The following is a 27,455-nucleotide window of genomic DNA, read 5'->3' on the forward strand; positions in this document are numbered from 1 at the left end:
GAGCTGCCTTCTTGAACCGCTGCAGTCCATGTGAGGTAGGTACACCAACAGTGCTGTTAGGAAAGGAGTTCCAGGATTTTGATCCAGCGACAGTGAAGGAACGGCGATATAGTTCCAAGTCAGGATGGCGTGTGACTTGGACGGGAACTTGCAGCCGGTGATGTTCCCATGCATCTGCCGCTCTTGTCCTTCGAGGTGATAGAGGTAGCGGGTTTGGAATGTGCTGTCCAAGGAGCCTTGGTGCGTTGCTGAAGTGCATCTTGTAGATGGTACACACTGCTGCCACTGTGCGTTGGTGGTGGAAGGAGTGAATGTTTGTAGATGGGGTGCCAATCAAGCGGGCTGCTTTGTTCTGGATGGCGTCGAGCTTCTTGAGTGTTGTTGGAGCTGCACCATCCAGGCAAGTGGAGAGTATTCCATCACACTCCTGACTTGTGCCTTGTAGATGGTGGACTGGCTTTGGGGAGTCAGGTGGTGAGTTACTCGCCGCAGGATCCTAGCCTCTGACCTGCTCTTGTAGCCACGGTATTTATATGATTATTTCAGTTCAGTTTCTGGTCAATGGTAGCCCCGAGGATGTTGATAGTGGGGGATTCAGCGATGGTAATGCCATTGAATGTCAAGGGGAGATGGTTAGATTCTCTCTTGTTGGAGATAGTCATTGCCTGGCACTTGTGTGGCACGAATGTTACTTGCCACTTATCAGCCCAAGCCTGGATACTGTCCAGGTCTTACTGCATTTCTACACGGGCTGCTTCAGTATCTGAGGAGTCGTGAATGGTGCTGAACATTGTGCAATCATCAGTGAACATCCCCACCTGACCTTATGTTTGAAGGAAGGTCATTGATGAAGCAGCTGAAGATGGTTGGGCCTAGGACACTAACCCTGAGAAACTCCTGCAGTGATGTGCTGGAGCTCAGATGATTGACCTCCAACAACCACAACCATCTGCATTTGCGTTAGGTATGACTCCAACCAGCGGAGAGTTTTCACTCTCGATTCCCACTGACTTCAGTTTTTCTAGGGCTCCTTGATGCCATACTCGGTCAATTGCTGCCTTGATGTCAAGGGAGGTCACTCTCATCTCACCTCTTTTGTCCATGTTTGAACAAAGGCTGTAATGGTCAGGAGCTGAGTGGCCCTGGCAGAACCCAAACTGAGCATCACTGAGCAGGTTATTGCTAAGCAAGTGCTGCTTGATGGCATTGTTGATGACACCTTCCATCACTTTACTGATGATTGAGAGTAGACTGATGGGGCGGTATTTGGCCAGGTTAGACTTGTCCTGCTTTTTGTGTACAGGGCATACCCGGGCAATTTTCCACATTGCCGGGTAGATGCCAGTGTTGTAGCTGTACTGGAATAGCTTGGCGAGGGGCATGGCAAGTTCTGGAGCACAGGTCATCAGTACTATTGCCGGAATATTGTCAGGGCCCATAGCCTTTGCAGTATCCAGTGTCTTCAGTCATTTCTTGATATCACGTGGAGTGAACTGAATTGGCTGAAGACTGGCATCTGTGATGCTGGGGACTTCAGGAGGAGGCCGATATGGATCATCAACTCAGCACTTCTGGCTGAAGATTGCTGCAAATGCTTCAGCCTAATCTTTTGCACTGATGTGTTGGGCTCCCCCATCATTGAAGGTGGGGATATTTGTGGAGCCACCTCCTCTTGTTGGAGATAGTCATTGCCTGGCACTTGTGTGGCACGAATGTTACTTGCCACTTATCAGCCCAAGCCTGGATACTGTCCAGGTCTTACTGCATTTCTACACGGGCTGCTTCAGTATCTGAGGAGTCGTGAATGGTGCTGAACATTGTGCAATCATCAGTGAACATCCCCACCTGACCTTATGTTTGAAGGAAGGTCATTGATGAAGCAGCTGAAGATGGTTGGGCCTAGGACACTAACCCTGAGAAACTCAAAATGGTTGTTTAATTGTCCATCACCATTTATGGCTGGATGTGGCAGGACTGCAGAGCTTAGATCTGATCCGTTGGTTATGGGATCGCTTAGCTCTGTTTATTGCTTACTGCTTACGCAGTTTGGCTCGCAAGTGGTCCTCTGTTGTTCGAAATCTATCCCATTTCGCACGGTGATAGTGCCACACAACACGATGGACGGTATCCTCAATGTGAAGGCGGGACTTCGTCTCCACAAGGACTGTGCGGTGGTCACTCCTACCAATACTGTCATGAACAGATGCATCTGCGGCAAGCAGATTGGTGAGGCCGAGGTCAAGCATGTTTTTCCCTCTTGTTGGTTCCCTCACCACCTGCTGCAGACCCACTCTAGCAGCTATGTCCTTTAGGACTCGGCCAGCTCGTCAGTAGTGGTGCTATCGAGCCACTCTTGGTGATGGACATTGAAGTCCCCCACCCAGAGTACATTCTGCGCCCTTGTCATCCTCAGTGCTTCCTCCAAGTGGTGTTCAACATGGAGGAGTACTGACTCATCAGCTGAGAGAGGGCAGTAGGTGGTAATCAGCAGGAGGTTTCCTTGCCCATGTTTGACCTAATGCCATGAGACTTCATGGGGTCTGCAGTCGATGTTGCGGACTCCCAGGCCAACTCCCTCCCGACTGTATACCACTGTGCCACCACCTCTGCTGGGTCTGTCCTGCCGGTGGGACAGGACATACCCGGGGATGGTGATGGCAGTGTCTGGGGCATTGTCTGACCGTGGGGGCCGATTCTTTGTTAACCTCCCATTTGTTCTCTGGGACATTCCTACCTGTAGCTATTTGTGCAAACTTGGCTGCGCTCCCCTGTGGCACTTGAAATACGTGGGGCATCACCCTCACGGTTTCTTTACCTCCTAGAGGTCTTTTTCTCTACAGGTTCCTGTAAATGCTGTTAGCAACTCTGGTGGGGTGCTTCCAGAGTCTGCATTTACGTAGGAGACTCTGGGGTCTAACTTTTCACATTTTTCGGGGTTGGCTGACTGGACAGTAGGGGTTTTCATCCAGGATTCCTCCCAGACATCCTTTAATCGGCCCTCTTGGTCACTTTTCTCCCTTCTCTTGCTGAACTTTTGCCAGCCGTGTCCCTGTCTGTCCACTTTTGTTCTTGGTGCAAGTTCCTTACAGTTCACTAGCCCTCTGCTGGAGGGTCCTCCTAACACCAGTACAGGACTTAGATGTGCAAGTTTCACTGTAGGTTGGGGTTTCCCCTCAACCTGGCACATGTGGGAATTCCTGCAGTACTCCACCACATCTTTGTGGAGTTTTGGCTAGTCAAACTGCTGTCTTATGCAGGCTTTGGTCTTTCATATACCGGCATGTACAGCCACTGCAGTCTCGTGGGCCCTTCTTAATATTTCTCCCCTATACCTCTGTGGCACCACTAACTGGAGAACTACTGTCCACTCCTAGCCCTCAGATCTGTGAGGAGAACTCCATTTCCTCATCAGTACCTCATTCCTTAAATAGTAGCAATCAGGGACTCCCTCTGCTTTACTTTCAGATTGGGCAGCCTGTGCTAACTTTCGCAATACTGGATCACTCGCTGAGCCTCACCTAGGGAAAATCTATTTAATTCATTCCCTGGGTCTCCTAACTTTCCAAGGAAAGTCTCGGACAGGCAGACCTCATGGTCATTTGCCTGCAGTGCCATTGCAGTCTCCTCTGGGGGAGCTGGTTTGATCATGGCCTGATCCACTACACATTCAGGGTAACTGCAGGGGACCTCCTGCGGTCTTTCACTACTTGGTTGGGGGGGAGGGGGAGGCCTACCACCTTCACCCCACCAGATCATTACCTAAGAGCAAGTCAACCCCGTCCACAGGCAAACTAGGGACAATCCCTACAGCCGCCGGTCCCGAAACTAGGTCGCACTCCAGGTACACCCGGTGTACAAGTACAGGCATACACTGCCCTCCAATACCATTCACCACCATTTTGGTGTTCACTGCACTCTCTGGAGGAAAGGTCAGGCCTTTTCCCAGTAAAAGTGATCTAGTCACCCGTGTCCCTGAGAACCACTATGGGCTTGCTTGCCCCACTCGAGGGATATGGGGTTACTTTCCCTTCAAACACAAAACCCTGATAACCTTCAGGAATCCGATTAACTTTTCCTGCACTGGCCATAGTAAGCTTCCTGGGTTGCACTCTTACTGCAGTTAAAGCCACAGCTTCTTCTGTGTTTTCTATCAGGGTGCCGTCTTCACTGAGCAGGCGTGCCCTGATTAACCCTACTGGTTTTCCCTTTAGTTTCCAGTGGTCAGCTTTTAAATGCCTTGCCTTATTACAATAGAAGCACACAGGTCTCCAGGTCTAACTCTTGCTCACAGCACCTTCCATTTTGGCTGGAGGAGGTGGGCCCCTGTGTCTCCTACTTTCCTTTCTCTCCCAGGACTGCCTGGGCTTCTATCACCTTCCCACCAATTGTCCTTTTCAGATTTGTGGGGGATGGTTAGGAAAAGTGCTCCCCTGGGAAACCGACTGATAAAGCAAACTCATCGGCCAGAACGGCAGCATGCCAGGCTCCCTGAACCCGCTGCTCCTCCACATGGGTCTTTATTGAGAATGGGAGAGAGTTTTTAAATTCCTCTAAAAGGGTTACTTTTCTGAGAGTCTCATAGCTGGGTTGTATTTTTAAAGCCCTCAGCCACTGCTCAAATGCCAGCTTCTGACTTCTTTCAAACTCCAGATAAGTTTGATTGGCTTGCTTTCTAAGGGTTCTAAACTTTTGGGTGATAGGCTTCGGGTACTAATTCATATGCCCCGAGGATAGCATTTTTGGTCAGTTCATAATTTGATTAACTCTCATATGGTAACAAGGAATAAACCTCATGGGTTTTTCCAGTTAACTTGCTTTGCAGTAAAAGAGACCAGGTCTCAGCTGGCCATTTTAGCTGCCTTGCCAGTTTCTCAAAAGACACAAAAAATTCTTCCACATCTTCCTCATTGAAGTTTGGAATTAATTAAGCAAATTTTAGCAATTTTGCATACCCAGCCCTGAATTCTGCTCCTCCATATTGGCCATGCTTTCACTGGGGTTACTCTGTCGCCCCCTAGTTAACTCAAGCCGCTTCAGGTCTCTCTCTTCAGATTCTTTCTGGAATATTCCTTCTCTCACTGTCTCCTGCCTTTCATTCTCTTCACGTTCCTTTTGGAAGGCTCTCGCTTTCTCCCTCTCCTGCCTCTCTCTCTCTTTCCTCTATTTCAAGTTTCCTTTGTTCCAATTGTATCTTTGCTAGCAGTACCTTTTTTGGATCTGCTTCTAACCCCGCTTCTGCTTCTTCAGATTCAAGGGAACAATGGTTGGTCACTAGCCCTGGGAGTTCGGACTTCCTAGCCTTACCATGTACAGTGATCCCACACTGCTCAGCCATTTTTCTCAACTCCTCCATAGACAGTGCTTTTAACTTATCACAAGTTACTTCACCCTGGCTTGGAGAGTTACTCACTTCAGTTGCAGACATGTTAGTATTCAATCACACACAACCACAAGAAAACCTGTATTAATCTTGCTCTTTTTTGATTGGGAACAATTTGGCTTCCCACTTCCAATTTCTCTTGTTCGTCTGCGGGTAAAATTCCGGACGCTGGCACCCGAATTTCTGTTACAACTAGGTGAGAAAGATGTCTAGGGGTCTTTTTCAGACTTCACCTGGTCTTATTGTGACAGGGCATTATTTTTAAACACACCGTGTTTTGAGCTCCCCCTTGGTGAATCCTTGTTCACCACTTTCCAATTATAAGGCAAAGAAATGAGCATCAACAGGCTTTCTTAGGTTTAAAGACGAAAGTGAAATTTATTAAAGCTTAAACTCTAATATGGTTAACGCCTACGAATACACGCCGTGTCTCACACTAGCATGCATATGCAATACGCACATGCAAACAAGGACAGAAAAGAGAAGAAAAATAAAATGGAGAGGTTTGAGGCAATCTCTGAAGAGGGGTTTTTTACTGTGCTTCCAACTCGCTGTAGTCCTCGAGTGTAGGCAGTCTTGCTTTTCGTTGGGGCCCAGTATTCTTCTTAAACCTTGTTCACTGTAGGAGACTTTTCTTTCTTGGGGTTAATATGTCTTCAATCGTTTCCGAAGATGGTGAGAGCACAATGAGAGCAGACAGGAGAGAGATGTTCTCAGTCCAGGAGCAAAGAGCTTTCCTGAGTTTCTTTCTCTCAGCAAGTTCAAATTCAAAAAACTCCAGTCAGTCATGTGATTAAAGCTGGTCTGACCACCACTTCTGTGTATTGGGGGAAGCAAGGACTGGGTCCCTTGCTCCAACACTGTCCGCTAGCATGCAAATGTCTTTCCAGTCAGGGGCTTGGCAATTCCTTGTGATAGGCCGTCTTTTCTTACCAGCCACAATTTTAAGTTTTCATGTTCATGTGACAAAATAGTGTGCCTCAGTCTTGGCAGATGGGGGCCTGCATGACAATATCTTGAAAACTTCAATCAAATCACACCATAACCTTCTAAATTCCAGGGAATACAACCTTAGTTTGTGTAATCGCTCCTCGTAATTTAACTCTGGGAGTTTAGATATTATTCTGGGAAATCTATGCGGCACTCCTTCCAAGACCAATATGTCCTTCCTAAGGTGTGGTGCCCAGAACTGCTCACAGTACTCCAGGTGTGGTCTAACCAGGGCTTTGAACAGCTGAAGCATGGAATGACTTCGACCCTCTTGTATTCTAATCCTCTAGATATAAAAGACTAGGATTCCATTAGTCTTTTCGATTATTTTCTGCAGTTGCTCATGACATTTTAACGATCTGTTTACCTGGACCCCCATGTCTCTTCGGACCTCCGCTGTTCCTGGTTTTTTACCATTACCTAAATCTAGAATCTGAGTAGCTGTTTCGCATTTCTCCCTTTTAAACACCACGTTGAACTCAATCATATTCTGATTGCTATTAGATAAATGTTTCTATTCTCAGGATATGGGGCAAACCTTTCAGGACTGAGTTGAGGAGACATTTCTTCACCCAGAGAATGGTGAGTCTGTGGAATTGGCTACCACAGAAAGCAGTTGAGGCCAAAACATTGTATGCTTTCAAAAAGGAGTTAGATATAGCTCTTGGGTCTAAAGGGATCAAAGGTTATGGGGCGAAAGCAGGAACAGGTTACTGAGTTGGATGATCAGCCATGATCATAACGAATGGCGGAGTAGGCTCGAAGGGCCGAATGGCCTACTCCTGCTCTTATTTTCTATGTAAATGTTCATGCTATTAACTAACTCAGGCTCATTACTCAATACTAAGTCTAATATGGCATGCCCCCTTGTTGATTCTAGGGCATATTGCTGCAGAAAACTATCCCGGTCGCACGTAAGAAATTGACTGACTTCGACATGTGCTAGTCTGCTTATCTCAATATACATGAAAGTTAAAATTCCCCATTAAAACTACTCTGCCTTTACTTGACGCTTGTTTAATCTCTGCATTTATACACTCTATTCTCTGCATTTATACCATCTACCGCTTCACAGCTCCTACCGGATTTTTTTTTGTGGGGGGAGGGGTCTATACACGACTCCCACTACAATCTTAAATCCTTTTCTATTTCTTAATTCTACCCATAAATACTTCATTGCCTGCTTACCTCTCATTATATCCTCCCTTTCTACTGAAGTGATTTCATCCTTAATCACTAAGGCTAATTCTTTTTATACAGAATTAAAAGGCATTCATACAATGATTCCGATATCAATTTGTTCTGAATGTTTGGATACAATACACATAATCTACCAAGGGAACCAAAAATGCAGAAACATGCTAGGCAAAGCATATTGGATAGACACGAGCAACAACCCATCAAGACTGGTCTTAAGAAAGGATGGCACTGATTTCTTCTGTTTTTGCCGTATTGTCCTTAGCTGAAGGTTAGAAATGACAAGGTGAAATTTGCAAGTATCCTCACAATATATAGAAATCACCCTAGTGTCAGCTGTGGCTCACTTGCACCTCTGAGACACAGATTCTGGGTTCAAGTCCCACTCCAGGGCTTAAATACAAAAATCAAAAGGCTGACACTCCAATGCAGTACAGAGGGAGCACAGCACAGGTGGAGGTGCTGTTTTTCGGATGAGATGTTAAACTGAGGCCCCCTCTGCTTGTTCAGGTGGATGTAAAAGATCCCATGGCACTATGTCGAAGAAGAACAAGGGAGTTAGCCTCGGTTTCCTGGCCAATATTTATCCTCAATCAACATCATACAAAAAAAAAGATTTTCTAATCATTGATACTTGCTGTTTGTGGGAGTTTGCTGTGCGCATACTGGTTGCTGCGTTTCCTGCATTACAACAGCAATGACACTTCAAACAAAAGTACTCATTTGCTGTAAAGCGCTTTGAGGAGTCCAGTGATCAGGAAAGGTGCTATATAACTGAAAGTCTTTCTTTTTATTATGCAAAATTCAAAGTGGTAATACCTCAGGGTTTCTAAGATTGAGGGGCAGCTGCAGTCACTGTGGAGCATCAGGGAGCAGGAGAGCTTCCTGGATCGTACATTTCAGGAGGTGGTCATCCCACACATAGCGAGAGTTCAGGATAGTAGATAGGTGGTCACCTGGAAGACTACCAAGAGGCAGGAAGTGCAGGAGTCTTTGAGCCATGTGCCGCTGTTAAACAGGTACTCAGCTTTGGAACCTACTGAAAGTGATGACACCTTGAAGGAGTGCGGTCCAGACCATGGCACCGATGGGCAAGCAACTGCACAAGAGGGAGCAGCAAGGAGTGGCAATGCAGTCATTATAGGAAATTCCATAGTCAGGGGGACAGACAGGCATTTCTGTAGCCATCATGAGTCCCGCATGGTGTGTTGCCTCCCTGATGGCAAGGTAAAGGACATCACGGAGAAGGTGCATAATATTTTGCAGGGGAAAGGGACCGAGCCAGTGGTTGTGGTACACATCGGTACTAACAGTGCGCAGGTATTGAGGTCCTGCGGTCAGATTTTCAGGAGCAAGGGAGGAAGTTAAAAAGTAGAACCTCAGAGGTAATAATCTCTAGATTACTCATAGTACCATGTACTGATGAGAGTAGGAATATGAAAATAGGGAAGATCAATGCATGGCTTGAGGCACAGTGCAAGAGGGAGGACTTCAGATTCTTGGGTCATTGGGACCAGTTCTGGGGCAGGAGGCAAATATCGGAGGGGAGAGGAATTTCTGTAATGTGTTCTCGGTCCAACTAGGAAGGAGGCATTGCTGGATCTGGTGCTGCGGAATGAAACAGGCCAAGTGGACCAAGTGTCTGTGGGGGAACACTTGGGTAACAGTGATCATTGTATCATAAGATTTAGATTAGTAATGGAGAAGAGCAAGGAACAATCTAAAGTAGAACTTCTAATTTGGAAGACGGCCATCTTCAATGGGATGAGAGGGGATCTAGCCAGGGTAAAATGGAACCAAAGACTGACAGGTAAAACTGTAACGGAGCAATGGGTGATCTTTAAGGAGATGTTGTTTCAGGTACAGATTAGGTACATTCCAACAAAGGCGAAAGTTAAAGGAACCAAAAACAGAGCTCCTTGGATGACAATGGAGATAAGAGAATATGATGAAACAAAAAATAAAAAAGAGGGTGTATGATGCATGTCAGATGAATTCTTCAAGCAAGAACTAGGCCAGATACAGTAAGTTGAGAGGGGAAGTGAAGAGGAAAATATGACTGGCAAAGAGAGAATAAGAGAACAGAATAGCAGTTAACATAAAAGGGAACACAAAAATCTTCTACCGCCAAGTATATAGTGAGTGGGTAGTAAGAGGTAGAGTGGAGCCTATTTCGGACAAAGAGGGCAATATATGCTTAGGGACACAGGGCAAAGCTAGAATACTTAATGAGTACTTTGTATCAGTGTTTACTAAGGAAGAGGATGCTGGCAAAATATTGATGGAAGCAGAGATAGTAGTGGTAGTGGATGAGGAGAAAACTCATAGGCAGGATGTACTGAAAAGGCTTTTTCTGCTTATTAGAGTGGATAAGTCGCCTGGTCCGGTTGGACTGCATCCCAGGTTGCAAAAAGAAGTGGGAGTGGAGATAGTGGAAGGGCCTGCCTTAATCTTCCCTAGATAGGGGGAAGGTGCCGGAGAATTGGACGGTGGCAAATGTGACACCCTTATTCAAGAAAGGGCATAACAACATTCCTAGTAACTACAGGCCGGTTAGTTTAACAACTGTGGTGGATAAGGTTTTAGAAACAATAATCGGAGAGAAAAAAACATCAACAGGCACTTGGAGAGGTATGTTTTAATTATGGAGAGCCAGCACAGATTTGTAAAAGGTGGACCATACTTGACAAATCTAATTGAATTTTTGATGAAGTAACAGAGAAGGTTGATGAAGGGAAAGCAATGGAGGTTATTTATATGGATTTTAAGAACATGTTTGACAAAGTACCACATAAAAGGCTGGTTACCAAAATGGAGGCTCATGGAATAGGAGCGTCAGCATCCATTGGATAAAAAAAAATCGGTTTAAGGACAGAAAACAGTGAGTCGTGGCAAATGGTTGCTTCTCAGGCTGGAGATGGTAGACAGTGGTGTTCCCAAGGTTCAACGCTAGGACCACTGCTACTTTTGATACACATAAATGGCTTGGATACTGGAGTACAAAGCAAAATTTCAGGATTTGCCAATGATACCAAACACTGGAGGTGTGGCTGACAGTGAGGATGATACCAATCAACTGGAAAAGGACATAACAGAATGAGCAGACAAGTGGCAGATGGAATTTAATACAGAGAAGTGTGAGATGATGCAATTTGGCAAAGGGGATAGGGAGAGGCAATACAGACTTAATGGCACAGCTCTAAAGAGTGTACAGGGACAGAGGGACCAGGGGGTTCATGTGCATAGATCTTTAAAGGTGGCAGGACATATTGATAAAGCAGTTAGCAAATCGTATGGGACTTTGGGCTTCATAAGCAGAGGTATTGAGTACAAAAGTAGTGAGGTTATGCTGAACCTTTATAAAGCTCTGGTTAGGGCCCAATTAGAGTACTGCATCCAGTTCTGGTCACCATACAAGGATGTGAAGGTCCTTGAGAGGGTGCAGAGAACGGTTCCAGGGATGAGGAATTTTAGCTACAACATTAGGTTAGAGAAACTGGGTTTGTTCTCCCTGGTGCAAAGGAGATTGAGGGGAAATTTGATAGAGGTGTACAAGATTCTGATATGTTGGACTGGGTAGACAAAGAAAAGTTATTCCCATTAGCTGATGGTACAAGGACCATGGGACACAGATATAAGGTTTTGGACAAGAGATGCAGGGGGCTGTGAGGAAGATCCTTTTTTATGCAGCGAGAGGTAATGACCTGGAACTCGCTGCCTCCGAGGGTGGTGGAAGTGCAGACAATGAACGATTTCAAAAGGAAATTGATTGGGCATTTGAGGGAAATAAACTTACAGGGCTATGGCGATAGTGCCTGATACTGGGACTGATTGGTTTGCTGTGCACAAAGCTGCAATGGACTGAATGGCCTCCCTCTGTGCCATTATAGAAACATAGAAAATAGGAGCAGGAGTAGGCCTTTCGAACCTGCTCCTCCATTCATTATGATCATGGCTGATTATCCAACTCAGTAACCTGTTCCTGCTTTCGCCCCATATCCTTTGATCCCTTTAAACCCAAGAGCTACATCTAACTCCTTCTTGAAAACATACAATGTTTTGGCCTCAACTGCTTTCTGTGGTAGTGAATTCCAAAGGTTCACCACTCTCTGGGTGAAGTAATTTCTCCTCATCTCAGTCCTGAATGGTTTACCCCGTATCCTTAGACTATGACCCCTGGTTCTGGACTCCCCCACCATTGCGAACATCCTTCCTGCATCTACCCTGTCAAATCCTGTTAGAATTTTATAGGTTCCTATGAGATCCCTCCTCACTCTTCTGAACTCCTGCGAATATAATCCTGACCGACTCAATCTCTCCTCATACGTCAGTCTCGCCATCCCAGGAAACAGTCTGGTAAACCTTCGCTGCACTCCTTCTATAGCAAGAACATCCTTCCTCAGATAAGGAGACCAAAACTGCACACAATATTCCAGGTGCGGCCTCACCAATGCCCAGTAGAATTGCAGCAAAACATCCCTGCTTCTGTACTCGAATCCTCTCGCTATGAAGGCCAACATACTATTTGCCTCTTTTACTGCCTGTTGGACCTGCATGCTTACCTTCAGCGACTGTTGTACGAGAGCACCCAGGTCTTGTTGCATATTCCCCTCTCTCAGTTTATAGCCGTTCAGATAATAATCTGCCTTCCTGTTTTTGTTACCAAAGTGGATAACATCACATTTATCCACATTATACTGCATCTGCCATGCATTAGCCCTCTCACTCAACTTGTCCAAATCACCCTGAAGCCTCTCTGCATCCTCCTCACAACTCATCCTCCCACCCAGTTTTGTGTTATCTGCAAATTTGGAGATATTACATTTAGTTCCCTCATCTAAATCATTAATGTATATTGTGAATAGCTGGGATTCTAGCACCGATCCCTGCGGTACCCCACTAGTCACTGCCCGCCATTCGGAAAAAGACCCATTTATCCCTACTCTTTGTTTCCTGTCCGCCAACTAATTTTCTATCCATCATAATCCCATGCACTTGAATTTTACACGCTAATCTCTTATGTGGGACTTTGTCGAAAGCCTTCTGAAAGTCCAAATAAACCACATCCACTGGCTCCCCTTCATCAACTCTACTAGTTACATCCTCAAAGAATTCTAGTAGATTTGTCAAGCATGATTTCCCTTTCATAAGTCCATACTGTCTCTGCCCGTTTCTCCCAGTGTTCTCCAAGTGCTCTGCTATAAAATCTTTGACAATGGACTCTAGAATTTACCCCACTACTGACTTCAGGCCGACTGGTCTATAATTCCCTGCTTTCTCTCTACCTTCCTTTTTAAATAGTGGGGTTACATTAGCTACCCTTCAATCTGTAGGAACTGTTACGGAGTCTATCGAATCTTGGAAAATGACCACCAATGCATCTACTATTTCTAAAGCCACTTCCTTAAGTACTCTGGGATGTAGACCATCAGGCCCTGGGGATTTATCGGCCTTCAATCCCATCAATTTCCCCAAGACCATTTCTCTACTAATACTGATTTCCTTCAGTTCTTCTCTCTCACTAAACCAACATTTCTGGTATGATATTGGTGTCCTCCTTTGCGAAGTATGAATTTAGTTGGTCAGCCATTTCTTTGTTCCCCATAATAAATTCCCCTGTTTTTGACTGTAAGGGACCTACATTTGTCTTCACTAATCTTTTTCTCTTCACATATCTATAGAAACATTTACAGTCAGTTTTTATTTCCTCGCAAGCTTGCTCTCGTACTCTATTTTCCCCTTCTTAATCAATCCCTTGGTCCTCCTTTGCTGAATTCTAAACTCCTCCCAATCCTCAGGTCTGTTGTTTTTTCTGGCGAATTTATATGCCTCTTCCTTGGATCTAACGCTATCTCTAATTTCCCTTGTAAGCCTTGGTTTGGCTATCTGTCCTGTTTTACTTTTGTGCCAGTTATGACTCTATGACTAAGTTTACAGGTGATGCAAGGTGGGAGGTCAGTCTATGGAGCACTGGAATAGTTAAGTCTATCGGTAACAAAAAGACATGGTGAGGGTTTGAGTAGATGAGCTGATGCAAGGCTGAGAAGGGCGATGTTATGGAGGGCAAAGTAGGCGGTTTTACAGTTAAGATTTGGTTGCCGTGACACTGTTCTGTTGCGTAGTTGCTTCTGAACTTATGGTAATCTTTACTGGACTACAGCCTAACCTCTGTCTACTGCTGAGTTTCTGACTGTACTTCAATGCATTTCTGCTTTCTTTGCTGCTGTGTGGATTATGAACAGAAATCCACTTTTTTCGCTGCTTCTGGATCCTTTTGCAATCTCCACTGTTATTGCTGTCTTCTACAAAATCTATATTCTCTTTTGGGTTTTATTCTAGTACCTGGCTTGTGCTATGTCTTCAGATTTCTGCTGCTCACCCAGGATGGTTCAACTCCATGCTCTGACACCACCATTACCAGAGAGGTGGCAGCACGCTGGTGTACAGTCAGGAAGGAATTGTCCTGGGAGTCCTCAACACTGACTCTGGACCCCATGAAGTCTCATGGCATCAGGTCAAACATGGGCAAGGAAACCTCCTGCTGATTATAACCTACCGCAACCCCCTTGCTGATGAATCAGTGCTTCTCCATGTTGCACACCAAATGGAAGAAGCACTGAGGGTAGCAAGGGCACAGAATGTACTCTGGGTGGGGGACATCAATGTTGATCACCAAGAGTTACTCGGTAACACCACTACTAACTGAGCTGGCCAAGTCCTAAAGGACATAGCTGCTAGACTGGGTCTGTGGCAGGTGGTGAGGGAACCAACAAGAGGGAAAAACATACTTGACCTCGTCCTCACCAATCTACCTGCCGCAGATGCATCTATCCATGATAATATTGGTAGGGGTGACCACTGCACAGTCCTTGTGGAGACAAAGTCCTGTTCACATTGAGGATACCCTCCATCGTGTTGTGTGGCACTACTACTGTGCTGAATGGGATAGATTTTGAACAGATCGAGCAACTCAAAACTGGGCATCCATGAGGTGCTGTGGGTCATCAGCAGCAGAACTGTATTCAACCACAATCCCTAACCTCATGGCCTGGCATAACTCACTCTACCATTACTATCAAGCCAGGGACCAATCCTGGTTCAATGAAGAGTGCAGGAGGGCATGCCAGAAGCAGCACCAGGCACACCTAAAAATGAGGTGTCAACCTGGTGAAGCTGCAACACAGGACTACTTGCGTTCCAAACTACGTAAGCAGCATGCGATAGACAAGGCTCAGCATCCCACAACCAACGGATCAGATCTAAGCACTGCAGTCCTGCCACATCTAGTTGTGAATGGCAGTGGACAATTAAACAACTACCAAGAGGAGGTGGCTCCACAAATATCCCCATCCTCAATGATGGGGGAGCCCAACACATCAGTGCAAAAGACAAGGCTGAAGCATTTATACCCATCTTCAGCCAGAAGTGCCAAGTGGATGATCCATCTCAGTCTCCTTCTGAGGTCCCCAGCATCGCAGATGCCAGTTTTCAGCCAATCCGATTCACTCCACATGATATTAAGAAATTGCTGAAGGCACTGGATACTGCAAAGGCTATGGGCCTTGACAACATTCCGGCAATTGTACTGAAGACTTGTGCTCCAGAGATAGCCGCGCCCCTAGCCAAGCTGTCCCAGTACAGTTATTACTCTGGCATCTACCTGGCAATGTGGAAAATTGCCCAGGTATGCCCTGTACACAAAAAACAGGACAAATCCAACCCGGCCAATTACCGCCCTATTAGTCTACTCTCGATCATCAGCAAAGTGATGGAAGGGGTCACTGACAATGCTATCAAGTGGCACTTGCTAAGCAATAGCCTGCTCAGTGACATTCAGTTTGGGTTCTGCCAGGGCCACTCAGCTCCTGACCTCATTACAGCCTTGGTTCAAACATGGACAAATGAGTTGGACTCCAGAGGCGAGGTGAGAGTGACTGCTGTTGACATTAAGGCAGCATTTGACTGAATATGGCATCAAGGAGCCCTAGCAAAACTGGAGTCAAATGGGAATCAGGGGGAAATCGCTCCACTGGTTGGAGTCATACCTAGCACAAAGGAAGACGGTTGTGGTTGTTGGAGGTCAAACATCTCAGTCCCAGGACATCACCACAGGAGGTCCTCAGGGTAGTGTCCCAGGCCCATCCTCAGCTGCTTCATCAATGACCAACATAATGTCAGAAGTGGGGATGTTTGCTGATGATTGCACAATGTTCAGCACCATTCGCGACTCTTCAGATACTGAAGCAGCCCATTACCAGATGCAGAAGTCCTGAACAACATCCAGGCTTGGGCTGATAAGTGGCAAGTAACATTTGCGCCACACAAGTGCCAGGCAATGACTATCTCCAACAAGAGAGAATCTAACCAAATCCCCTTGATGTTCAATGGCATTACAATCGCTGACACCCGTACTATCAATTTCCTGGGGGTTACCATTGACCAGAAACTGAACTGGACCAGCCACATAAATACTGTGGCTAAAAGAGGTCAGAGGCTGGGAATTCTGTGGCGAATAACTCACCTCGTGACTCCCCAGTACCCGTTCACCATCTACAAGGCACAAGTCAGGAGTGTGATGGAATACTCTCCACTTGCCTGAATGAATGCAGCTTCAACAACACTCAAGAAGCTCGACACCACCCAGGACAATGCAGCCCGCTTGATTGGTACCCCACATCCACCAGCTTCAACATTCACCCCCTCCGCCACTGGCGCACAGTGGCAGCAGTGTGTACCATCTACAAGTTGCACAGCAGTAACTCACCAAGGCTCCCTCGACAGCAGCTTCCAAACCCGTGACCTCTACCACCTAGAAGGACAAGGGCAGCAGATGCAGGGGAACACCACCACTTGCTGCTTGTTTCTTGTGGTCACTAGCTCCACTTATCATTCAGAACTCCTGTGCCACTCCTCCCCAGATTGGGTGGGACAGGCACCACAATAGCAGCATCAGCAATTTGAATTTATACAGTGCTTTTAATGCAATGAAACATCCCAAGGTGCTGCACAGGAACATTATCAAAGAAAAGTTGACATCAAGCCAGAGGAGGAGATATTGGGGCACATAACCAACAACTTTGTCAAAGAAATAATTTTAAAGAGTGTCTTAGAGGAGGAAAAAGAGGTAGAGAGGCAGGTAAGTTTAGGCAGGGAACTCCAGAGCTTAGGGCCTTGGCAGCTGAAGGCACAGTCGCCAATGGTGGAGTGATGAAAATCAGGATGTACAAGAGGCCAGAATTGGAGGACTGCAGTGATATCAGATGGTTGTAGAGCTGGATAAAATTGCTAGCTATGGAATGATGAGCCCTGGTGGGATTTGAAAACAAAGCTGAGATTTCTAAAGTCAATGCGTTGTTTAACCGAAAGTCATTGCAGGTCATCTGCTACTGTTAGCCTGGCGTGCCCCTCACCTCCATACAGCAGTTCCTTGGACCTGCTCAGTTATCTGCAAAAATGCTGCAGATTTAACTTTCACCGCCATGGTTCACTAACCAGGGATAGGCACTGACATGTTGCACCAAGGACATTTGAGAAAATTATTGACTCAGCACCAACATGTGGGCAATTTATCTGAATATAAACTGTGTAGCCAATCTAATGTCATTAAAGCACAGTCCGATTTAAAACACATTTCTCACTATAAAGTAGCTAAGCATACAAATATCAATGGACAGCAACACAACTGTATTAGCTAGCTAGCAAGCAAAATAGTATGCAATGCCAATACGAATTACTTCTGTTGACAGAATAGAGCCAGCTACACCGTGTGACACCATGTCACAGGGTGGTAGATGGACCTTGTCGGATGACTTATGTGGATTGACACTGTCAGGAGTGCAAATTCATCCAATAAACCATAAAACTCAAAGAGAGGATTGTTACTGTGGTTATTGAGGTGAGGCAGTAGAAAAATCGGCAACAGGAAGACGGACCATTTCTCTCACTGCTGTTGTCACAAGACAATTTAAGCTGTAGTCAATGTTTGTGCAACTTCTCCACCTGCTTGTAATATGCGTTTGAAGACAGGGCAGCCAACAAAAGGGCAGTGATCTCCAAATCAGGAGAATTTTATTGGATGGAATAGATAGCACTTCAGAAGAGTCATGTAAAACAGAAAAACAGAGTTGGACAGGAAGGGGCAGAGAGATTAATGGTAGGTAGCCAAGACGAGTTTATTCATCTTAACAGGACCTGTTAAACTAGGTCCTGGATTCTAAAATACAGAAACAACAGAATGTCTCATGGACAAAATGTAATTTACTCACCAAAGCTAGTGACAAAATTAGATAAACACAATTACAAATAAAGAGCTCCCTTCAGTTCCTCCAATAAAGTAATTCTCAAATTCACGAGTCTATATCTCAGTCTATCACTGTCGATTCAGCTCTGACAAGATAATTACGAACAAAAAGCTTTTCTGCAAAACGCTGAGCGGCTGTTACTGGATGCAGTATTCAATTCCAAAGTCTTTAATCACTATTTGCAAGATTGTACACCAGACTAACCACTTCAGTCCAAGTCAAATCTCTTATGTGTTAGCAAAGGTGCACTTATAACGTAAAGTAATTATATGATAAACAACTTTCAAATGACACTGGCCACTCAGGTTAGCTGCCCTCAAACTGGATAGCAAATGATGCACAGTGCAGTTACTGATCTTTGACATACTTATAAAATTTGTCCTTTAATCCTATCCACAATAAAAAAAGTCAATGACCGTTTCTAACATGGTTACTGAAAGATAATAAATTTTACTATGTCTTCCCCCACAGGTTTTAAAACTGCAAATGCAGCATGGATTTTGTTCAGGAACTGCAGACAGTTCATCACAGATTAAGGTTTATTAAAGCTATCTGTTACATTGTATTAACTAACAATTGTTTATGGGTCAGCAGCATTCTGCTTTCACCAATATCACTGAGCCCCGTATTCTTGTATTCATGAGGAACATGCAATGCTGACTTCTGGATATCCCTTGGATTTTCTTGCCTGTTTTCCCTTAATACAAGTTCTGGGACAAGGTGATTCCAAATGGAGAGCAGTGGAATTGTGACATTTATATAGAAATAAAAGTCCAGTAACTTTCAACATGTCACTGAGCTTGTGTCCCAAGTGAAAGTAATGCGTGCCAGAGTATAAAAATCAAGACATTCCACAAGTGACTTTTGCCATTTTAAAATGAGGTTACCTAACACAAGCCTTTAAACTTGTGTTTCAAAATAACCTAGCTGCTAAGTTATTTTAAAACACAAGGTTAAAGGCTTGGAGCAGTGGTGTCCAACCTTTTCATATGGGGGGGGCCACATTACAATTTTTGTCTTACATAGGGGCCCGGTGAGACAATTTCGGAAAATTAAAGGCATTAAAAATTTATCTTACCAATAACCAAAACAACAACAAATGTGCATTTTTGTGAAAAAGCTTTAACTGAGAAGACTAATTTATTGACTTACTTTCTCATCACTACATTGGACACTGATTTAGTGAGATACCTGGCATTTTTGTGCTTTCACAAGTAGTCAGTGTCTGTCCACACACTTGTGTAACGATGTGGAGTATTCTGGATAGATGTCCATGTGTCAGGAGTGATCTTGATTGCTCTCTCTCCCTCATCTCTCTGTGTGTCTCACCCTGTGTCCACGCCGGTATTGCTCCCCCCCGCTTCATTTCCCCCCACCTCTCTCTGTTCTCCCCTCTCATTGCTCCCTCCCTTTTAATAAAAATCAGAACCCTCCAGAAAGCCCCGAATCTGTCCAAGGTTCCAAACGCTGACCTGCTTCAATATCTGTCTGCTGTGAAACCGGCGCTTGTGTTTTTTTTTAAAAGTCCGGTCAAAAGAAGCCAATGGGAAATTTCCCATTCCTGAAATTACCAGTCACGGACCCCAAAATGGTTTACCATGGACACATTGCCGACCCCTGTCACTGACTGCTTTTAGCATTGGGTTTTACTCACACTGTTCCTCACTCCTTTGCTGGTATACCGGTTCTGTTGGTGTGCACCATTAATCACCTGTGTTGGATGCCTAGACCAACTTATTCTGCCTCATGGTCGACTCTCTCCATTCTTAACAAAACAAACGCCAACTTGCAATGCTCTCTTGGACAGCCTGCCATCATCCACCCACTGTAAACTTCAGCTGATCCAAAACTCTACTTCCTGTATTCTAACATGCATCAAGTTCAGTTCACCCATTACCTCTGTGCTCGCTGACGTACACTGGCTTCCAGTACCAAAATGCCACCAATTTAAAATTCTAATCCTCGAGTTTAAATCACTGCATGGTCTCACCCCTCCCTCTCTCTGTAACCATCCACTACTCTGCATCTCTCAACTCTGGACTCTTGCACATTTGCACTCCCTTCGTCCCACCATTGATGAGCATGCTGTTATGGATAAATGGTAAGGGGTATGGGTGGTTCCCACTGTTCAGCTCCCAACTGACCACAAGCGTGTTGTGTTTAAAATGATGAGTTAGCCTGAGTATTTTACTTGCCAAATAAACAGACAGTGACAGGTTTTCTTGTAGGTTTAAAATAGAAGATTAACTATTTATTGAACAATATTCATTCCCCGAAATGTTGGCAACAACACTCACACGCGCATTCACTCTCACATGCACTCTCAAGAGACGACAGATAGAAGGTAAAGGCTAACAGTTCAAGGTGTGGTAGGTGTTCGTGGTTTACGCAAACCTGTTGAAAACTCTTAGTAGGACAGTCTCTTATAAAGATGCAGGCCTGAGTGTTTGTAGTCTTGAACTTGTTGCGGTGTTGTAGATTTCTGGTGGTTAAGATTTCAGACTGGAGGTGACAGTCATTTTCAGTTCTCTGCCACACCAAGTTCAAGTGTATAATTCACAGCAGGCTTCTTCTTGTTTAGGCCGGATCTTTCCACAGCCCCTGCCTGGGCTGGACTACCTTCTGTGAGGTTGCTGTGACCTCTCGCTCTCTCTCCCCAGAGGGTTACCTTTTCAAGGTCAAAATCCATTATATTAGAGTTTCTGTTAGTTGACACATGCCCTTCCCCTCTGGTGTAAGAACACAATGGACCAGGATGTAGAATCCATGGGTATCTTCTAATCTTTCAATGGATATTATTCTGTTATGATGTGTCCACTTCACACCTTCTTTGAAGAAAACCATTCAATTCAGGAATGTCTCCTGATGGTTCCAAGATAGGTGTAGTCAACACATCTGAGTCTGGAATGTATCTTTTTGTCCTTTCGAGACAGTTTGAGTACACAGGCCAGACCATCTGACCTTCGGTGGCCATCTTGCAGCATACTGTCCACTTTTTTTTTTAAAAAGGAAAAAACAATTTCGAGGAGTCTACATTGAACAAAGTTAGTATCTTAAAAAGTAGGAACATAATGTCTTTACTGGACATTACAATGTGTTCAGCTGTCTAGGATCCTAAGCTCTGGAATTCCCTCCCTATACCTCTCTGTCTCTCTCTTCCCTCTTTTTTATTCACTTAAAAACCTATCTTTTTAACCAAGCTTTTAGTCAATCCTCACTGCTGCAAGGATCAGTGTTGGGGCCTCAGTTATTTATAATCTATGTTAACCACAGACAAACAGACTGAGGGCAATGCATCCAAGTTTGCTGACTATACAAAGCTAGGTGGGAATGTAGCTGTAAGGAGGACACAAAGAGGCTAAAGAGAGATATAGAGGGGTTAAGTGAGTGGGCAACAAGGTGGCAGGCAGAGTATAACATGGGCAAGTGAGAGGTTATTCACTTTGGTTGTAAGCGTAGAAAAGCCGAATATTTTTCAAAGGTGTGAAACTTCTAAATGTTGATGTTCAGAGAGACTTGGGTGCACTTGTACAAAGAACACAAAAAATTAGAATGCACGTAACGCAAGCAATTAAGACGACAAATGTCATAGTGGCCTTTATTGCAAGGGGCTGGAGTACAAGAACGAGGAACACTTGCAACAATTGTACAGGGCTTTTGTGAAACCACAAATGGAGTACTGTATGCCGTTCTGGACTCCATATCCAAGGAAGAATATACTTGCCTTGGAGGCAGTACAGCAAATGTTTGCTAGATTGGTTTCTGGGATGAGAGTGTTGTCCTATGATAAGAGGCTGAGTAAATTGGGCCTATACTCTCTGAGGTTTAGAAGAATGCATGGCGATCTCATTAAATCATACACACACTGAAGGGGCTTGACAGGGTAGACACAGAGGTTGCACCCCCATCAGGGAAATATAGAAAACAGGGGTACTGACACAGGATAAGGGGTCAATCATTTAGGACTAAGATGAGGAGAAATTTCTTCACTCAGAGGGTTGTGAATCTTCTGAACTCTCTGCCCCAGAGGACAGTGGATACTCCATTGTTAAATATCAAGGCCGAGATAAAGATTTTTGATCTCTCAGGGAATCAAGGGATGTGAGAAGCGGGTGCAAAAGTGGAGTGGAGACAGAAGATCAGCCATGATCGTACTGAAGGGCAGAACAGACTCGAGGGACCATATGGTTTAGTCCTGCTCCTATTTCTTATGTTCTTATGCAATAATTGCTTTTCGGCTCCGTGTTAATTTTTGTCTGATTATTCTTTGAAGCACTTTGGGACATTTTTCTACAGTAAAGGCACTATATAAATTTGAGTCATAGAATCATTTACGGCAAAGAAGGAGGCCAGTCGGCCCATCAAGTCCATGCCGGCTCTCCACAGTACTGCCCAGTCAGTCCCACTCCCTGATTGATCCCCGTAGCCCTGTAAGTTTATTTCCTTGAAGTGGGAATCCATTTCTTTTTGAAGACATTGGTTGTCTCCGCTTCCACCACTCTTGAGGGAAGCGGGTTCCAGGTCATTACCACCGCTGTGTAAAAAAAAAGTGCTTGCTCATATTTCCCTGCATCTTTTGCCCAAAACTTTCAATCTGTGTCCCCCAGTCCTTGTACCATCAGTTAACGGGAACGGTTTTTCCTTGTCGAACTTATCTAAGCCTGTCATAATCTTGTACACTTCTATTAAAACTCCCTTCAATTTCCTTTGTTCTAAGAACAACCTCAGTTTTCATAAATAATCTTGTAACTAAAATCCCCCATCCCTGGAACCATTCTGGTAAATCTCCTCTGCACCCTCTTAAGGATCCTCACATCCTTCCTAAAGTGTGGTGACCAAAACAGAACACAATACTCCAGTTGGGTCCTAACCAGAGCTTTATAAAGGTTCTGCATAACTTCCCTGCTCTTGAATTCAATGCATCTATTTATGAATCCCAAGATCCCATTTGCTTTACTAACTACTCTCTCAATATGTCCTCCCACCTTCAAACATCGATGCACATGCACCCCCAGGTCCCTCTGTTCCTGCACTCTTTAGAACTGTGCCATTAAGTATAATTGCAACCCCCTATTCCCTCTGGCAAACGGCATCACCTCACACTCCTCTGTATTAAATTCCATCAGCCATTTGTCTGCCCATTCCGCTAGCCTTTCTACGTCCTGTTGCAGGCAGTTCCATCATCCTCACTGTTTGCCACACCTTCAAGTTTGGCGTCATCTGCAAATTTTGAGATTCTACTCTGTATGCTGTAGGCCTGCAGCCACTACTTTTTGCACTTTTAAATGTTTGCATTTGACTTCTGCTTTGCTCGATTTAAAAAAAAATTAATCTGCAGTGGATTTTTAAAGGTTACTCTGTAGACATTGGTTTGAAACTAAATGTGATTAATTACTTGACTTAATCAGAGTAAATCAATTATGTGATCAATGGCAATCAGTATTAACTAAGAACTTGTTTTTCCCAAGAACTTTTTCCTTTTGTTTTCATGCTGGTCAGGCCAGCCCATGCACTTGTTGCTTTGTCTAAACTACTGTTTTTCTCTTCTTGAAAATAACAGTTGCTTTCCCATAGTTTAAACAGAAGTCAGTGCTTACGGTATTCGATGACACTTGAACTACAAGCCAGGACAATGGATAACCTTGCACATGGGGTGGTCCACTATGGTGTAGTATCAGAAGATGGGAGTTTAATTGATGGACTGCATAACTTAATTGATGGCAGGTGAGAGACACCATAAAAGGATGTGGCAACAAGCTGAACGGCCTCATAGTGCCTGTGAGAAGACGACTCATGGTTGTCGGACTCTTGTTTTGAGAAAGTCTGGATGGAAACCCTTGGAAAGCTGGAATGGAGCCAGAAATTGGACTTAAAGGAGCACAACATCCAACGTTCGGGGCTGCAGCCAGAGTGGACTAGTCAACCACTGAAGACTATGGAGAAAGAGACGTCAACGGAGTGACTGACTGGAGGGTCCACCCACATGCAAGGTTCTCTGGAGTCTTGATGTATATACCAAGGGAGAACGGTACCATTTTAGGGAGCTGTCATGAACAGACTAATTTGGGGTTATAGCAATGTGCTACAAGTTTTTTTGTCTTTCTATACTCTTTTCCTTCCTTTCTTTTTAATAATGTTATCTTTTTTATTAACAATTGTTTAACAATTGCTCAATAAAATTACTATTTTAACACATTATTTGGAGTTATGTCTCACTTAGAACCTACGTGAGACTCCACAGCGAACACTCACACTACAATCCCCAGATCCAAGTCATTTATATAGAGCAAAAAAAGCAGTGGTCCCAGCACTCACCCTTGGGAACACCACTGTATACCACCCTTCAGTCAGAAAAACAACCGTTTACCACAACTCACTGTTTTCTGTTCTTAAGCCAATTTTTACCCAATCGGATGCTGAACCTCCTATTCCATGAGCCTCAATTTTGTTAACCAGCCTTTTATATAGTATCTTATCAAACACTTTCTTAAAATCCATATAAACAACATCCACCACATTCCCTTCATCAACCTTCTCTTTTACGACATCAAAAAATTCAATTCGTCCAGCATGAGTTGCCTTTTTCCAAATCTGTGCTGGCTCTCCTTAATTAACCTGAACCTCTCCAAGTGTCTGTTGATTTTTTTCCCCTGATCATTGTTTCTAAAACCTTATCCACCACTGATGTTAAACTAACCAGCCTCTAGTTGCTAGGACTGTTCTCACACCCTTTCTTGAATAAGGGTGCCACTCTCCAATCCTCTGGCACCTCCCCATATCCAGGGAAGATTTGAAGATTATGGCAAGCTCTTTCACTTCCTTTAGCAACCTGGAATGCAAGCTATTGGGCCCAGGTGACTTATCAACCATAAGCATAGCCAGCCTTTTTAGTACCTCCCCCTCTCAATTTTTATCTTATCCATTGCCTCTAGTCTCTTCGCTTCGAACCAGTTTTTGTCAGAATCAATTTCCTTAGTGAACACTGATACAAAGTACTCATTAAGTATATTAGCCTTGCCCCGCACCCCTAAGCATACATTACCCTCTTTGTCCTTAATAGCCCCCACTCCAACCCTGACTACACGCGTACTATTTACATGCCGGTAGAAGATTTTTTGGGTCCCTTTTTATGTTGATTGCCATTCTATTCTCTTATTCTCGCTGTGCCAGTCTTATTTTCCTCTTCACCTCCCTCCTCAACTTATTGTATGTGGCCAGGTTGTCACTTCAATTCACCCTTTTTTTTTCATCATAATCTCTATCTCCCTCGTCATCCAAGGCGCCGTTTTTGGTTCCCCTATCTTTTCACCCTTGTTGCAATGTGCCTAGCCTGTACCTAAAGCATCTCTTCCTTAAAGATAACCCATTGTTCTAATACAGCTCTTCCTGTCAGTCTTTGGTTCCATTCTACCCTGGCTAGATCCTCTCTCATTGCATTCAAATTAGCCCTCTTCCAATCTAGATGTTATACCTTATTTTGTTCCTTGCTATTCTTCATTACTAGTCTAAACCTTATGATACGATGATCACTCTTACCCAAGTGCTCCCTGACAGACACTTGGTCCACCTCATTTCCCAGCACCAGATCCAGCAATGCCTCCTTTCTAGTTGAGCTAAGAACATACTGATCAAGAAAGTTTGCCTAAACACATTTCAGAAATTCTTCCCTTTCCTTGCCCTTTACTCTAAAATTAACCTAATCGATATTTGGGTAATTACGTCCCCCAATAGCACCACTCTACAGTTCTTACACATCTCTGTGATTTCCCTGCAGATTTGCGGTTGCAATCTATGTCAGTATCATGACACCAAGGGATATTCCAAGTTCCAATTTAATTTCAAACTCACCAAAAAATAAAAGTTCTGACAAAAGATAATCAACCTAAACGTTAACTTTGTTTCTCTCTTCACAGATGCTGCCTAACCTGAGTATTTCCTGCATTCATTTCAGATTTTCAGCATCCACGGTATTTTGCTTTTGAAAGTATAAAAGTAACTGCTCTTACCTCCAGCAACAAGCCCAGATTCTCCTAATTGAATGGCCACTCCAAATCCACCCAGTTTCACAGGTGCTGAATTTTCCTTCGAAGCAAGTAACACACAGTGCGGCTGCATAGGAAAAAAACATTGAATAGTTTATGCAAAAAAACTGCTGTTGACAAACATCTTTTGAGATTTATTAGTGCAAAAAGACAAGCTGTTGAATTTGCAACTTTTACTTATTTCATTACTTCAAAATTCTAAAAAGGTTGATTTCCAATTCACCATCATTACTACCACCAAATTAAACATAGGTAGAGGAGTAGCCATATAATCAAATTTAAAAAGGATGATGTCTATATACTTAGTGGTATTCCACTAAGTTCTTTGCACTTTGTACTTATAAAACGTGAGTTAGTCTCGGAGCACACTTTGTGTAGAACTTTTTTAGTGGCAATACCATGAAATTCAGCATCATAAATTTGGATTCTTTCACCCATCCCTCCCTGGTCCCCCAATGAGGGCTTATACATGAAAAGATCCATTCCTGAATCTCTTCTACAATTACCTTTCTCCACCCAATCTCATCAAAAAAGTTGAAAGCTGAGTGCTGGAAGCCAAGCCAGCAATACATTATCATGTGTCCCAGCTGTTTTCTTAAATTAAGAAAATCATTTAAAAAAATTACATGCAGGCATTTTCTTTTTTAAATTGATATGACTGAGGTGGGAGGAGTGCACTGTCTTTTCTAGTTCCACTTCTCCACAAATCACAACATATATTTAAATGTTTACCCAGTTAAGAATGTGGTCAATCATATGCTCTTCTCTTTATCCCAGAATAAACTACACCAACCAGGTTTCTTCAACAACAAAATTATCAGATTACAAAATAAGACTTACCCAGTAACAAAGCAAAGCATTAACACAGATTGAAATCTGAAAGTTCCCTTTTAAAATCCCCCACATACAAATTCACACACACGGAAAAAAATACAGAAGTTCTCTCTGCAGAGGTTTGTTACAAGAAAAAGACAGAAAAAGAATGTTTTGGCCAAATACTTGCTAATTCTTGAAAAAAAGAAAGATATGGAAGGATATCAGTTGTCCCTTTCAGTCTGGTGTCCAGGTATACAGTGATGGGTCATTGGGATCTCTTCTGGAGCAGTTCTTCTCAGGCAGTGTTGAGAATTAATCTGGTAGGTTTTTCCAGGAGAAATATGGCATCAAGGGTTTCAGCCAGCACACAATTGAATCACAGTGTATTTCCAAAGCCCGGAGGAAAGAGGAGCTGACACACCGGACTTCTCAGGGTCTCTTAGAGAGGTGCAAGAAAGAGAAGCTGGGGGTGTCTTTTTCCTTGGCAGGCAAAACTTCAACTGTCTTCAAAACAGTTCACATCCTAACTGAACTGAAAACAATCCAAACCTCAAAACAGAAAGTCAACCTCCTGACCTCCATACACCTTGACATGTGGCTTGTCTATAAACATCTACCTTAGTCCAAGATTCCTGTTGTTTATCTTAAAGCAGGTGATCTCCAGTAGAGGTTGTTTTTAGCAATCCTTGATTCTTCCAGTAAGTGTTTTCAGTTAAGTGTCCTTTTAAT

The 27,455-nt window shown here is 44.0% G+C and overlaps 1 protein-coding gene across 5 annotated transcripts in view; it reads right to left on the reverse strand.

The window, feature by feature from the left end:
- Nucleotides 1–27,455, reverse strand: part of caska (calcium/calmodulin-dependent serine protein kinase a) — a 615,545-nt gene that overhangs the window by 290,413 nt on the left and 297,677 nt on the right. For all 5 annotated transcript variants that reach the window (XM_068040666.1, XM_068040667.1, XM_068040665.1 and 2 more), the window contains one exon: nucleotides 25,875–25,977. In XM_068040666.1, the coding sequence (XP_067896767.1) occupies nucleotides 25,875–25,977 (103 nt within the window). The remainder of the gene's footprint in view (nucleotides 1–25,874; nucleotides 25,978–27,455) is intronic.

The sequence above is a fragment of the Heterodontus francisci genome, chromosome 10 (assembly GCF_036365525.1).
Source record: "Heterodontus francisci isolate sHetFra1 chromosome 10, sHetFra1.hap1, whole genome shotgun sequence".
In the NCBI taxonomy this organism is placed as follows: domain Eukaryota; kingdom Metazoa; phylum Chordata; class Chondrichthyes; order Heterodontiformes; family Heterodontidae; genus Heterodontus; species Heterodontus francisci.